The 13,081-nt window shown below is 54.5% G+C and overlaps 4 protein-coding genes across 4 annotated transcripts; 1 reads left to right on the forward strand and 3 right to left on the reverse strand.

Annotated features, from left to right (window-relative positions):
- Z520_11240 (uncharacterized protein) lies at positions 1-2,256 on the reverse strand (the record flags this gene model as incomplete). The annotated part of the gene is made up of 1 exon (XM_016781729.1): positions 1-2,256. One exon carries the CDS (start codon positions 2,254-2,256, stop codon positions 1-3), a length of 2,256 nt encoding a protein of 751 aa, XP_016627090.1.
- A 630-nt stretch (positions 2,257-2,886) lies between these two features.
- On the reverse strand, positions 2,887-3,979 carry Z520_11241 (uncharacterized protein; the record flags this gene model as incomplete). The annotated part of the gene is made up of 4 exons (XM_016781730.1): positions 2,887-3,123; positions 3,177-3,370; positions 3,427-3,665; positions 3,714-3,979. The coding sequence occupies 4 exons, from the start codon at positions 3,977-3,979 to the stop codon at positions 2,887-2,889; spliced, it is 936 nt and encodes a 311-aa protein (XP_016627091.1).
- Positions 3,980-7,097: 3,118 nt separating this feature from the next.
- Z520_11242 (uncharacterized protein) lies at positions 7,098-9,248 on the reverse strand (the record flags this gene model as incomplete). Its single annotated transcript, XM_016781731.1, has 1 exon — positions 7,098-9,248. The coding sequence occupies one exon, from the start codon at positions 9,246-9,248 to the stop codon at positions 7,098-7,100; it is 2,151 nt and encodes a 716-aa protein (XP_016627092.1).
- Positions 9,249-9,918: 670 nt separating this feature from the next.
- On the forward strand, positions 9,919-12,415 carry Z520_11243 (uncharacterized protein; the record flags this gene model as incomplete). Its single annotated transcript, XM_016781732.1, has 7 exons — positions 9,919-10,080; positions 10,142-10,429; positions 10,575-10,953; positions 11,019-11,121; positions 11,177-11,231; positions 11,286-11,767; positions 11,854-12,415. 7 exons carry the CDS (start codon positions 9,919-9,921, stop codon positions 12,413-12,415), a joined length of 2,031 nt encoding a protein of 676 aa, XP_016627093.1.
- Between the last annotated feature and the right edge of the window lie 666 nt (positions 12,416-13,081).

The following is a 13,081-nucleotide window of genomic DNA, read 5'->3' on the forward strand; positions in this document are numbered from 1 at the left end:
TCATGTCCTGACGATCGAGAAAGGATCCTGCAGCTGATCGAACTCTGTCATTAACGAGAAGAGAGGAAACTCTTCGGTATACGAGGGAAGACTCGGTATGCCGGATCCATCCGATGAGAAGTAGTCTGCCTCTGGCATCTGACCGAAATCGGGGCGCGGGAAAGGCGGGATAGGATCGGCAGAATCCTCGTCGTTGTACGCCAATACTCCAGAGGTGGTCAACACAGGACCGCGGCTCTCAGACGGCATGTCGAATCGCAGCTGCCACGGCGGCGCCGGGTCACTAGACTCCTCCGTGGTATCGAACATGGTCGTTGTGCTATTGTTGTTTTGAGGGGCTTCTGAGACCGAAACCTGGCTGGGAGTGTGGTCGCCGGTGGTCGTTTTGCTGGAGCCTCCGCCGTTTGTCTTGTTGATAGGATCGCCAAAAATGTTGTGGATGTCCTGCCTTCGCTTCTGCATTTGCATTTGGTCTCGTCGTCGAATATGCTCAATCGCAGCAAGGCGCAGATAGCTGGTGATCTCATAGTGTCGTCGAGCCGACATATCATCCTTTGCCATGATTGCTAAGATGGCTTCCGCTTGGGCAATGCTGCTGAGTAAGGGAAACGACTTGTCGAAGTCACCAAAAATGGCAAATCCAATCACCATGGCGGAGATGAAGGTGCTGTTGGTGATCATGAACAGTCGCTTGGGGACATCCGGGGTGTGGACAATATCGTTTGCGATTTCAATGCTCCTCAGCGCAGCGTCAATACAAGCTTCGCTCAGAGTCATTGTTACGGAGTTTCCAGCGCTGTCCTCATCCTCGGAACGACCTTTGATCTTGGACGATACCTTGAATATCAGAAACGGTCTGGTCAAAAGAATAATTGACCAATAATAAGATCCTTTCAAGTGGGCGATGCCTATCGTCTGCGTCAGTACCGGAGCAGTAGAGCCGCCCTTCTGGTCCAGACTGTCGGCTTGCAGGCCTGCCGGCAGTTGCATGGTCCAGTCTCGATATTGTCGCGAGATGCTTTCCACGAGCTGGACCGAGACTTCTCGACGACAATAGACCTCGTTCAATATCCGCTCGAAAATGAAACATATCCTCAGTGTCGCCGAGGTGTTGCGCCCGTTCATCTGAATATCTTCATAGTCTCTGGTGGATCGGTTCCAAGATACGCTTCCGCCATCTACTTCCGATGTAGCGGGCGGTCGGCCGAGTGAGCCGCTCATATACAGGTCCAGGACACGCAAACTCTTCCACACTCGTTCCCGAGCAAGCCTTTCTCTCGGTTCGAACAAGTTTGATATGTCGCTTCTGTGTAGACCAAGAGCGTATGCGGCTCGAACGGCGATACCTAGCAGCATGAATGCGCCATTTCTTCTCACGGCGGACAACATGTAGAAGGTGATCAGGGCGTAGGCTTGCACGGTCAAGACGCTGGGGTCCTCCAAGAAACTCGAGACCCCAATCTCTCGACCGCGCGAGAAGTAAAACTCTGCCTGATCCAGGTCGCTCGCGCTACGAGTCAAGGCCCCAATCGCCATGACCAGGTAATATATGGAACTGTTGAAATCCGTTTCAGCGGTAGGATCGCACGTCCATGCACACAGATGCTGGGTGATGTCGTCCGGGTCGAACAGGTCAATCACACCACTCGACGCCAGCAGGTAATGTTTGATCAGATCCTGAGCCTCGGTCAAGCTGGGCTTGGGATGTTGCGACTGTGCAGGTGTCGGCGGTTTGGGAGGTGGGATTACCTCGCACATGGCATGTCGGAGAGGGTCCGAGGTCAATTGACATTCCCCGATCTCAGCCTTGACCAGGCGGCGGATATTCTGCACAAACGCCAGGTTGCTCGAGTCGCCCACGAAGATGAACTTGCCGCGACCATCCCGGAGCAGTCTGGCCAGCTTGGGCACCGGCGCTCTCGACACGAGGGAGTCCGGATCCTTTTCGTACTGGGGAGACTTTGGGGCGCTTCTCGACCCGGAGAGCGTCAGAAGCGATTCAATGGCAATCTCGGCATCGTTGGTCTCGTTCAAGGCGTCCTTGAGGGTGATGGGATGAGATGACGAAGTACTGTCCTGGCGCTGTGAGCCTCGCTTAGAGTAGGCCTCGGTGAAGATGCATTCCGCCTCGCGACAACGTCTCTTGCAGAGCAAGCAAGGTTGTTGTCCATCGCACTTTTCCTTCCTCCGTTTGCAGGTGTCACACGCCCGCGCGACTCGTTTCCGGTCTTCGTCCCTGACGCGTGGACGAGGCATGGGACCACTCAGATGGCTCCGATCATCAGCCTCGTAGCCTTGCTATGCACGATTGGGATGACGCCAAGGGGTCACTTTCCGGGTGTTTGATGGATGCAGGTGGGTTGAGAGAAGTCGGATATGGCACCTTGTGGGAATTTGGGAAAATGGAAGGTTCGGTTGATCAGCTGGGAACCGTCGGAAGCGGGCTATGAGAAAACTTGGGGGAGGCGGTGGAGCGATCGAGGCGACGTACCCGTGACCCCCCGTGACCCCCTAAAATTGACGCCCCCTCAGTGCCCAGATTGCTTGGCCTCGTCGCGGGGAAGGCCCAATCACATGTGGCGTATAGGTAAGGCGGGCGTGGGCAGTAAGGCGTGGGCAGTAAGGCGTGGGCTAGGGCGGCAGTGGGCGGACAGTTTAGGCAAGCCGAGCAGGGGCCCACGGGTGCTTCGGTTCCCTGCAGTGGTGGCCGGGGGGTGCCATCTACATATACGGAAAACATACCCAACAGAGAACAAAGAAGGGAGTACCGAGTAATTACTCCCGTACTTGCCCTTCAGATCGGAATCAAGACTCTCCATCTGCAGGTTTTGTACAAACCAAATATCCATCATACATCAACATGACCCAACAGCTCCATTGTGGCCTTCAAAAGCCGCGACCCATGCCAGTCGTCACAAGCGCTTCACCGGATTCTCCTTGGGAGGACAGCGGGGCCATTCCAAGATCATATCTAAGTTCCTTTTTGGCCTTCTCGTCACCTTGCCGGGGCACGAATTCCACAATCAGAGAATCCTTGACGGCAAAGACCGAATCGTCATCGAGATACTTGCTCTCCTTGTCAAAAATCTGGGTCGTGATGGGCTTGTAACCCTCGGCCAATACCTGTACAACGGTCAGATACCGGTCTCTCGGGCGCAAGGGACGTCAACACTCACAATGAAATGGATGTGGGCTGGTCGGTAAGGATGTCTGTCGAGTAATTGTAGCAGTTTGCCGGCTGGTCCGTCGTATGGAATTGGGTAGGGAGTCGGCCTCAGACAATAGAAGCCGTACTCTCCGTTCTCATCCGTGTAGAACTTGCCGCATAGATTCGACTTGGCCTGGTTCTCATCCTGCTGTTCGTACAATCCTGCAGGAACTTTGTCAGCGCTCATTCCCCGACCGCATGATCTTGTCTAGACGGACCATTTGTGGATGCTTGCCAAACATCGACCGAAGCATTCGCCAGCGGTTTCTTGGTAGTGGCATCCACCACCTGGCCGTACAAATACACAATTTCGGCATCCTCCGGAGTGTTCACCGAGATGCTATCGCCCTTCTTTCGGATCGCATGGTCTGTTTGAAAGAAGGGCCCCAGAATGGCACTCTGAGTGGCCAGATCGGCAGCTTCGGAAGCTTTCTTGTATGTGATTTCATCCACAAGTCTGTTCAGTCAGCACCCTCTTTGCACGCTATTGTGGGTGATACCCTACGTCTCCAAGCCGACAACATCGCACACCAGTTGACCTTCATTTCTTCTCTCGTCGCTCATTTGGCCAGCCCAATTGAGCAGCCGGACGCCCTCGGCCCATTCGTCTACCGTCAACTCAACTTCTCGAGCAAAGTCGTGGAGGTGTCTGGTCAGACTGGTCATAACTTCTCGCATTCGAGGGGAGGTCTTGGGGCCCATGGCATTGATAACGTTTTGGGTAAAGTTAGGGTCATAGCGCGAGGCGCCGTTCTTGTTTTCACCAGACATGTTGGACAGGAGTTGGGGGACGGGATCAGGTGTGAGTGGGACTTTGCGGCAAACGGCGACAGCAGGGACGAAGTCTCAGGCTGACGTGGAAGGATGGAAATATATATATGTGGGAGAGGGAAGAGAATTGAAGATGACCATGAATGTTCTACGCAAGAGGGAGGATCTCCGCGCTTCAAATAGGATTGGCAATTGAGGCTGACCTGGTTCGTGGAGCGACATCATCGGCACCAGAACGTGGAGATGGCAGCCCTGCTCGTGACCCCAGACGAACAAGCAGTCAGCAAGAGGCCAACCATCATTGGAGGCCTTGGTCCAGGAACTATTACGGAACTGTCGAGCCATGTACGAGGGTTCGTGGGCTTCACGTCGATGGGGTTGAAGGATTGAAGCTCCAGTCGCACATCCCACAATACCCCGCCCCGAACACTCCCTGCATCGGATCCCGTTGCTGCTTGTTCGTCGACTATTAGCCGTCTCTAACCCTCGCCTCCAGAGTCCAGTATGGTTAGTAGATATATGCTAACAGCGCCGGTTCTGCCAGATCCAGCTAGTGCAGTGGCGCCGCTTGGGACTCGGATGCAGGTTGCGGCATCAGGTCGTTTAGCATTACCTGGAAGCATTCTACTCCGGTCGGCTCGCAGCTTCGGACCACGCACTTCGTGTCTTCCTCTACCATCCATCTCGACCTCATCACTCTCGGCCTACGCACTCGTTCTTCACTGTGCTCTTCCTGTGGCGTGACAACCTCGCACGCTCTTCTAACATACCCGACCGTGCGACAAACCATTATTAAACAAGACGGAACACTCCGCTATCCGGCCTGTGTGGTCGTTCGAACCATCTTCTTCCCCAGCAATTGCTTTTTTCGATCTGGAGTAGCAGGTCAGATCATATCCAGCCCCAACGATGTCTTGGTTTTGTTTCTCGTTGTACATCAGGATGCAGCGCGATACAGTATAGAAGCGGACTTACATCATCCTTTCCCAGCGCAACTTCAGACAAGAGACTAGATTGGGAAGTCGACTAACGAACGAGGTGCATGCTCCTCACCACCGAGATCAGCATGTTGGTAACATGAGCTGCAAGAAAAAAAACAAATCAGATGTTCAGTATTGGTCATGGGGGCCGAACAGTGCTTCGCGCAAGACAGTCATCGATGCTCTGCAACCACCCAGTCCGAGATGAAGCTGCGGAACCCAAGACAAATTGAAACGCACCCATTGAGCAAACCCAGAGAAGGAAAAAGAAACCCTTCCACAACATTCTGCAGCCCCCATTCTTGAGCCCGCCAACTGCCAGTCGAGATCGACACCGGCCCATGCCGCTTGCCGTTGACTTTCGTGGCACCAATCTGAAGCCAGCAAAGGGTTGATGCTGTGTTACCGACCGATTGCTCTTGGTTGTCTGGCTGTCTCGTCGCTCGACCGCAAACTCGTTGCACATCCATTGCTTTGCTGTTGCTCTGTGATGCCCATCCATCCTACCAAGATGGGGTGCAGGTTTCCTCTGTCTATCCCTCTTCTTCTTGCGCTGATCCCTTTTTTCCCCCATGATGATTCTAACCAGCAGGAAGAACTCAGCGATGCAACAAGTCCGAAGAAGTATTAAGCGGCCACTCTCTGTGTCTCGTCCAGATGTCGCCTAGAACCTCATCCACAGCGACGTCCTCGTCAACCGCGCATTCTTGTTCCAAGCAGAGTTGCAGTTCCAAATCCCCAATCTCGCCAAAACGGCCATCCTTCTTTCATTCCTCCTCTCTTCTCACTTCCCCCCAAGCCGTGCTCCCACGCTCACCTCCTGCACGGCCGCCGAGACCAAAAACCTCACTACCAAACCTCCGCCCGACAATCATACTCTCACCGCTCGCGATCCCGCCGCCCTGTACCTACCGTCTGCCCGGGCCGAGCCATTGCGACCGCTCCGACGGGTTTTCAGACGACGTCTTTGGGTCGCTCTCAGAGCACTTGCGGGCGTCACTGACTGTACCCGACGGAGCGGAGGCGCAACGTTCTCCTCGCACCACAGGGCCTCTGCCCAGTCGAAACCACTGCTCGTCACCTCTCTCGCCATGCGCGGCCACGAAAGAGCGCAGCGATGTCCGCGAATGTCCTCCTCAGCCTCTCTTCCATCTCGAAAGTGAGGACCAGAACCGTCCAGCCACCAACTCCTCCACTCTGAGCATCCCAAAATACTCCCCTTCCATGCCCCATAAAGTCAGGGCAATGGACAGCTTCGAGCGCGCGATCCATCAGTGCCGGTCCCCCGTGCCTCAAAGTCCGTCTGAACAACTCCAAATACACCCGCCAATATCACGTCCGCGCCACAATCCCTCTTCTTCATTCTCGTCCCCTTCGAAACCCGACTCCAACAGCACAGCGGATTCAGGACAGCCCCCCCACCACCTCGAGACATGCCATCTTTCTTCCCAGCACGGCTCGCATTCCGACTGCCCGTGGGACGACCAACCGCCCCTAAAGTCCTGGCACGTCTTTGTCCTCCGCCACAAACGGCTCCTGCGCATGGTATGCACCGTATTATTCGTGACCGTAGCGTCGACCGCGATAGCCGGCGGCGTGATATGGAAATTGACAACGCGTGAGTTTTCACACTCCCTCCCTCCCCCCTCTTGGTTCTTTCCGTTCACCAGTTGTTGTCATCGGTTTTTCCTAGCCGTGCAATGGACAGTGATGTAGAACTCCCTGGCATTACATCCCAGTTTGCGTTTTAACTTGAAAAGGGCCTTTTCCCCCTTGAATCATCTCCGCCTATCTATCTATCTATGTGTCCCAACGCTGACCTGACAATGGACGGGCTGGTCCTAATCCCAGTGGACCAAGGAGACTGAGTGCAATAACCAAGGGCCTACGAGGCTCTGTCCTATGACCAAAGCAAGTCGACATTATTGTTTCTTTGAGACTCCTCAGAGCCAAACCCCTTGGTATAGTACATGTTCAGAGTCCATCCGGAATGGACGGCGGGCATGTTGAGATCGAGGTTCCCTAGAGAAATAGAAATGTTCACACAAGCGGCCGGAATCAGGATGATGGGCAGATAGAAAGAATGTCTCCTTATTGTTGGTCAAAGGGCATATTTATTCTTCCTTCTTTCCCCCTTCTTACTTCTTCGTCTTCATCTCCTTTTTGGACTTCTTGCCGTTCATCTGTTTGGCGGCCTCGCCATTAGCCCTCTTTGGCTGCATCTGCTTCTGCTTATGCTCGTCCTGGCCCTGCTCCTGCTCCTGCTTTTTGCGATCCGCCACTCGAGGGTCCAATCCTCTGGCTTTGAGCCATTTTTTCTCCGCCCGCTCGATGAATTCCTTGTCTTCCTCGTCATTGAACCCGCCAAAGTCGTCATGCGCCTCCTCGTCCACCGCACCATTGCCGTTGGTTTCTAACTCGCGGTCTCCATTGAGGACGGCCCGTGCATCTGACTGCAGGTGCTCGACCCGATTCGTCTGTTCCGCATTGCTGCCCTTCGGCGTTGGCCCCGTCTTCTTCAACTTGCACACAAAAAACCCATCCACATTCTCTCGGTGGGGAAAGTACCGTCTCGTCAATGTCATCCTGTCGTCAAACTTTTTGTTCATATAGCTCTTGAACCCCTCGGATCCAAAATTGCCCAGTCCCGTGTCGACGATTTTGACGTTTGGTCGTTTTCGCAAAATGTACTGGACCACCCCTTCGTTCTCTTCAACGGTGACCGAGCAGGTGGAATAAACGATGTAGCCGCCCGTCTTGCTGGCGTGGTCGGTCGAATCGATGGCGGACAGGAGAAGTTGTTTCTGCAGATGCGGCAGGGCCAGGAAATCACGTTCGTTTTTGGACGTCTTCACGCTGGGGTCTTTGCCAATGACGCCCGTACCGGAGCAGGGAGCATCCAGCAATACACGGTCGAAACCGCCGAGGACCTTTGGGAAGGCCTTTTGCGCATCGTAGTTGCAGACAATGGTGTTCTTGCACCCTAGTCGATGAATGTTACCGATAAGACCTTTGGCTCGCTGGCGGTTGGCGTCGTTGGCAAATACGACGCCGGTATTTCGCATCAGAGCCGAAATATACGTGGTCTTTCCACCTGGAGCTGCAGCCATGTCTAGGATCCGTTCATTTGGTTGAGGTGCGAGGGCCATGACGGGCAGGAATGAGGAGGCAGCTTGAAGGATATAATGTCCGGCAAGGTACTCTGGTGTTGCACCCAGCGGTACAGGCGCCTCAAAAACTTGAAGGCCGACCTTGGACCACTTTCCGACAGGTTCCAAGACCACTCCTCGATTGATCAGGGCTTGGGCAAGCGTGCGACGGTTGGTGCGGAGGGTATTTGTCCGGAGGACGACAGGGCGGGGTGTCTCGTTGGCCTCAAAGAAGGCAAATGCCTCCGCCGGGGTAAAGAGCGAGAAAAGCTTCTCAGCCAGGAAAGGCGTGTAGCCGTAGTATGTACAGATATCCGCGAGCAGCTGTTCGGTGTAGTCAGTTCGCGATTTGGTCTTGTCCGCGAGCTGTGAGAAATTGCCCAAGATGCGGATGGTCTCGGTCATTCTTGTGCGAATGATGGACAGGTCGGGAGCAAGGCCCTGCGCAGTGGCCGAGTCCAGCACGCCTTCGTCTTTGGCAATGTTTGTTTGTAGGGCTGCGTCTTCCAACTCTTGTTGAGCTTCTGCATCCTCTTGCGCCTGTTGTTGGTCAAGCTTTCGCGAAAGACCTTCGATGTTGGCAGCGGTGAGTTTCGCCTCGGCGTCAGATTCGTCCTCATCGTCGGAAAACATGCGCCGCGGGCGTTCTTCTTGGTCGGAGTCGTAGACGGAGTCGTCAGAGATGTCACCGTCGAGATCTGCTTGTAGCAGTTCATCATCGTCATCTTCATCGTCGTCCTCACTTCCCAGATCTGCCAGGGAGACAGTATTCAATGGTACTCCGGTGGCATCGAAATCGCTCTCTTCGCCTTCGTCTTCCTCGTCCCCATCAATCCCCTCGGAGGTAGCAGTGGGTATGGGAGGCGGGACGGTTATTTGCGCATCGTTGTTGATGAGCTTGACTTTGGTCTTTGCACCTGATTTAGCCGGCACCGTAGGAGAGTCATTTCGGAAGGCCCGATCGAGGTTGACAAGTTTCTTTGGGGTGTTTGTCGTCGTCTGCGGCCTCTCGTCCGACTTCCTTTTCTTTCGGGCAGGCTTCTCGGGCTCATCGTTGGCGGTCTTTCGTTTCAAATTGACCCCCAGTTCCTCTAGAGACGCTGGGGGCCCCTGCTTTCTCATACGACGCCCAACACCCATCGTTGGCAAGACGTCGTGGGTGGAGGGTTGCGGTGAGGATGAAATTTGGAGAGAAATTTTGGGCTGGAAAAATTCCGGTATTTGGTTCCCGTTCAAGCGTTCAAGCGTTCAATCGGCTTGCGGCTAATGTGCCCTGACTGGAAGGAGACTAGTCCCAGGTTGGTCTGGTGTACCGGTGCCGAAGCCGGTGTCCGGAAGCGCCCGGTATCATTGGCCTCCCGACTTGGCTAGCAAAGTTAGATCGCTATAAGCGACGACAAGGGGCGGCCATCCCCGCTCCGCGACGACCCCTCCACATATATCCACCTTGTGGCCGCCCTATCTGCCAGGCCGGCGTCCCAGCTGACCGGGTAGGCAAATCAAAATTTACACTTGGGCACAGGCGAGAAGGTTCCCAAGGTTCCCTTCTTCGGGACGTTGAGGCCAGTGGACCTGGAGCGGACAGGGATGGACTGCTTCTCTTGCGGAATGGGTACGGGCCACAAACCTTGACCACAAGTGTGAAACAGGCCTTGTATTTCCCAGTTCCTCGAGGGTTGGTGGTGCCACGTCCCTTTTCGGTTCAGGTCCAACTTGAAGTTAAGACTTCTTCTATCCCGTCGCCCCTCCTCCGAAGTCTCGGCTTCGCGTCGTTCCAGGCAACCTTTGGATATACTATACGTTTTCCACCATGTCCCAGAGAACCGGCCTGTCCCCGTCCAATGTCTCCGAAGCATCCACGTCCTCGCAGCCCTCAGTCGCCCAGCCTTCGGGCTCCGGGGACACAATGTCGCTCGAGGCCAGGAAATATGTCACCCAGGCTTGTCAACCCTGTCGTGCCAAGCGATCCAAGGTTTGACCGACCCCAATGATCCCGAAAGAGAAAAAGAGAGAACGATTGACCCCCTTCAAAGTGTGACAACGCCCATCCCACCTGCTCAGCTTGCGTGGGGCGAGGGACCCTGTGTGTCTACTCCGATGTCGATCGCCGGAGAGGCAAGCTGAGGGCCAACGAGACGGATGCTTTACAGGACAGAGTCCGGAGATTCGAGCAGATTATCAACGCTCTGACGCAGGGGCCCGAGGAGGATGCGTACGACTTGCTGAGGAGGATGAGGACCAACCAATCTCAATCTCCAGGCAGCGAGGGGTTGGCGGAATGGACACACTCTCGGGAGAGGGACGCCGATTTCAACACTCCGGTAAGTGGGCATCTACCTCCTCCAAAAGGCCTGTAGGACACGGCTGCTTTCGACCGACCTTGGTGCTGGAGCGCAGGCTGCGTGCTCAAGGCCGTCGTTGGGGCTGGAATGCTGACTCAGGCCTGGCGTGCTAATTTCTGACCAGGTTGCACGGGTCTTTACGATCAACGACCTACCACCGGAACAGTTGATACAGGACGGCATCAGAGCATACTTTAACTGCACGTATGCACTTTTATATATCTACGAAAAACACGAGATGGACGACATCTTTAGCAGGGTCTACCGAACCCACGAAGCTGTCGACAACGCGACTCTGTGCGAACTCTGCGCCCTTGCCGCGGTCGGAAGCCATTATGATGGTGATAAGTTTGACGCAGCGGCCATGGAAGCCTTATTCCAGACCGCCACGATTTATATGAGTGACTGTATCGAGTCACAGTTTCTACGAGGCATGAGAGTTATTCTGTGTCTCGGCATTATTTGTTCTTTGACAAGGCGAGCGAGCGCTCGTCTATCGATCGGTATGGGCCTCAATTCGGGGGGAAATTTCGAGATTTTCGAACAGAACAGCTGATATCGGTCGTAGCTTCCGGATTGAGACTGGCTCGGTGGGCGCGCCTGCAGCAGCAAGATATCTTGCCTTTGGTCGCGTACCGAAAAGTCTACCGGTCGCTTGTCTTTATGGAATGGTGAGTATAGCATGCTTCAGTGACTCTATGTACCCGGATGTTGACCCCTGTATAGCTGGCTTGCTTCAAGCCTCGGATATCAGCCAGACCTCATTAACGACGAGGCGGAGGTGAGTGAGACGTTGGTGAGACAATACCTACCCAGACTAAAGGAAGTGCCGCAGTTTACGAGACAAGAGATTATCGAAGCCCAACCCACGACCGAGTACCGCATCCAAGCCGAAATCTGCACTGTCGGTCTGATGACGGCGGGGATTCTGCTCGACGTCCACAACAAGTCGACCTCGGCAGTCTTCTCCGTTGTCGAGAAGCATTTGCGGATACTAGGTGAGTGGGAGGAAAAACTACCCGACTTTATGAGGCTGGACGCGCTAGTTCACGCCCACGAGAACCAATTCCGCGAGCCACAGCGACCGGCCTTTGTTCTCGTACATGTGATGTTCCTGGGAGCCAAAATGATGCTCCTGAGACGACTATTGGTGGAAATGGCAAATTGTCGAATGAATAGGCGGTGGACGCTGGATGGAACGCCCACGCAGGGCGAGAGCATTCAGAGGGAGTGTGTCGAGGCCGCCGAGCTGTGTGTCCGTCTGCTTGATGCTCTGGGATTCACCAAACGCAAATCTCGCAGAAGTTGGCTCTGTGTGTAAGTTTTTTCCTAGCCCCCAATCGGCGATTCTGAGTCCCTGCAGGAACACAAAGAACGCTAATACTTTCTTCACTTGTTGCCAGTGGGCACGCCTTTAGCGCCTGCAGTGTCCTCCTGTTTGCGGCGGCTCAGCGACTCTTGTACGACCAGAGAGACAAGGTCCAAATCTTCCTCGCACAGTCGCAGGAATGTATCAATATGCTCGCCGGCTGCAGCGTCGTCGATCGTGTGGCGAATTCGCTGCTTCAGATCGTCCGGCCGCTGCACCAGGATCTTCAGCGACTCGCCAGTAACGAATCCAGCGGTCGCCCGAAGAGCGGAATCTACGATCTACTCGAAAACCCACATGCGGATGCTGCTGCTGCCACCGGCAGTAGTAGTACACCCACCGCCCTGACGGGAATGCTGCAAGGGTGGTCCCCTGCTGGAGGAGGAGGAGGAGGAGGAGCCCAGCAATACCACCTGCAGCGCTCTACCACCGGCCAACCCAGTACGATACCACCCATACGCAGCGCCGCTATTCCGGCCATGCAGAACGCGATTGAAGTCCTAGGAAACCCGTTCGGCCTTCCCACGATCCGTTCGCCGCCGCCGCCGCTGGGGACTGTAACGTCCCAAGTTGGGGGATTTGATGATACCGCGTGACCGCGGTGGCTCTTGGCTAAGGTTCGTTGCGTAAGAACCGTGCCCAGAGAACCGTGCCAGTAATATAGTTGGATAGAGGGGGAGCCTCACTCGTTACCGAATAAGTGTTTGGTCGCGTGAATCGAGGTATTCGGGAGTGCTGTATATACTATAGACACAATATAGGGACATAGTATATAAAGCACGATGGACTAGTCGACGGATGTATGGACTTAGGGCTAGAAGAATAGAGGATATGACGATGGACGGATATATAGATGGAGTATGATGTGTTGACCGGATCGATGGGTTGATACATAAAAGGATAGATGGAATCGATTGATGGACGGATGGATGATTGACGGCTGGATTGATGAACTGACGGATGGATGTGGACTTGATCCATACGTTGATGGTCTCAAGGGACCGATGGTTTTGGTGGGCCGATGGAATGTACGGTAAGAGGGATCGACGGACAGAAGTATGGATGGATTGATAGCGGGATGGGTGACTGGATGGATGGATGGATGAGTGAATGGATGGATAGATGGACAGTAGGATGGATGACTGAATGAATGGATGGACAGCAGGATGGATGACTGTCTGGGTTGATAGCAGGGTGGGTGACTGGATGGATGGACAGATGGACAGGAGGATAGATGTCTGGATGGATGGACAGATGGACAG

Source organism: Fonsecaea multimorphosa (genome assembly GCF_000836435.1).
Source record: "Fonsecaea multimorphosa CBS 102226 unplaced genomic scaffold supercont1.37, whole genome shotgun sequence".
NCBI classification, from domain to species: Eukaryota; Fungi; Ascomycota; class Eurotiomycetes; order Chaetothyriales; family Herpotrichiellaceae; genus Fonsecaea; species Fonsecaea multimorphosa.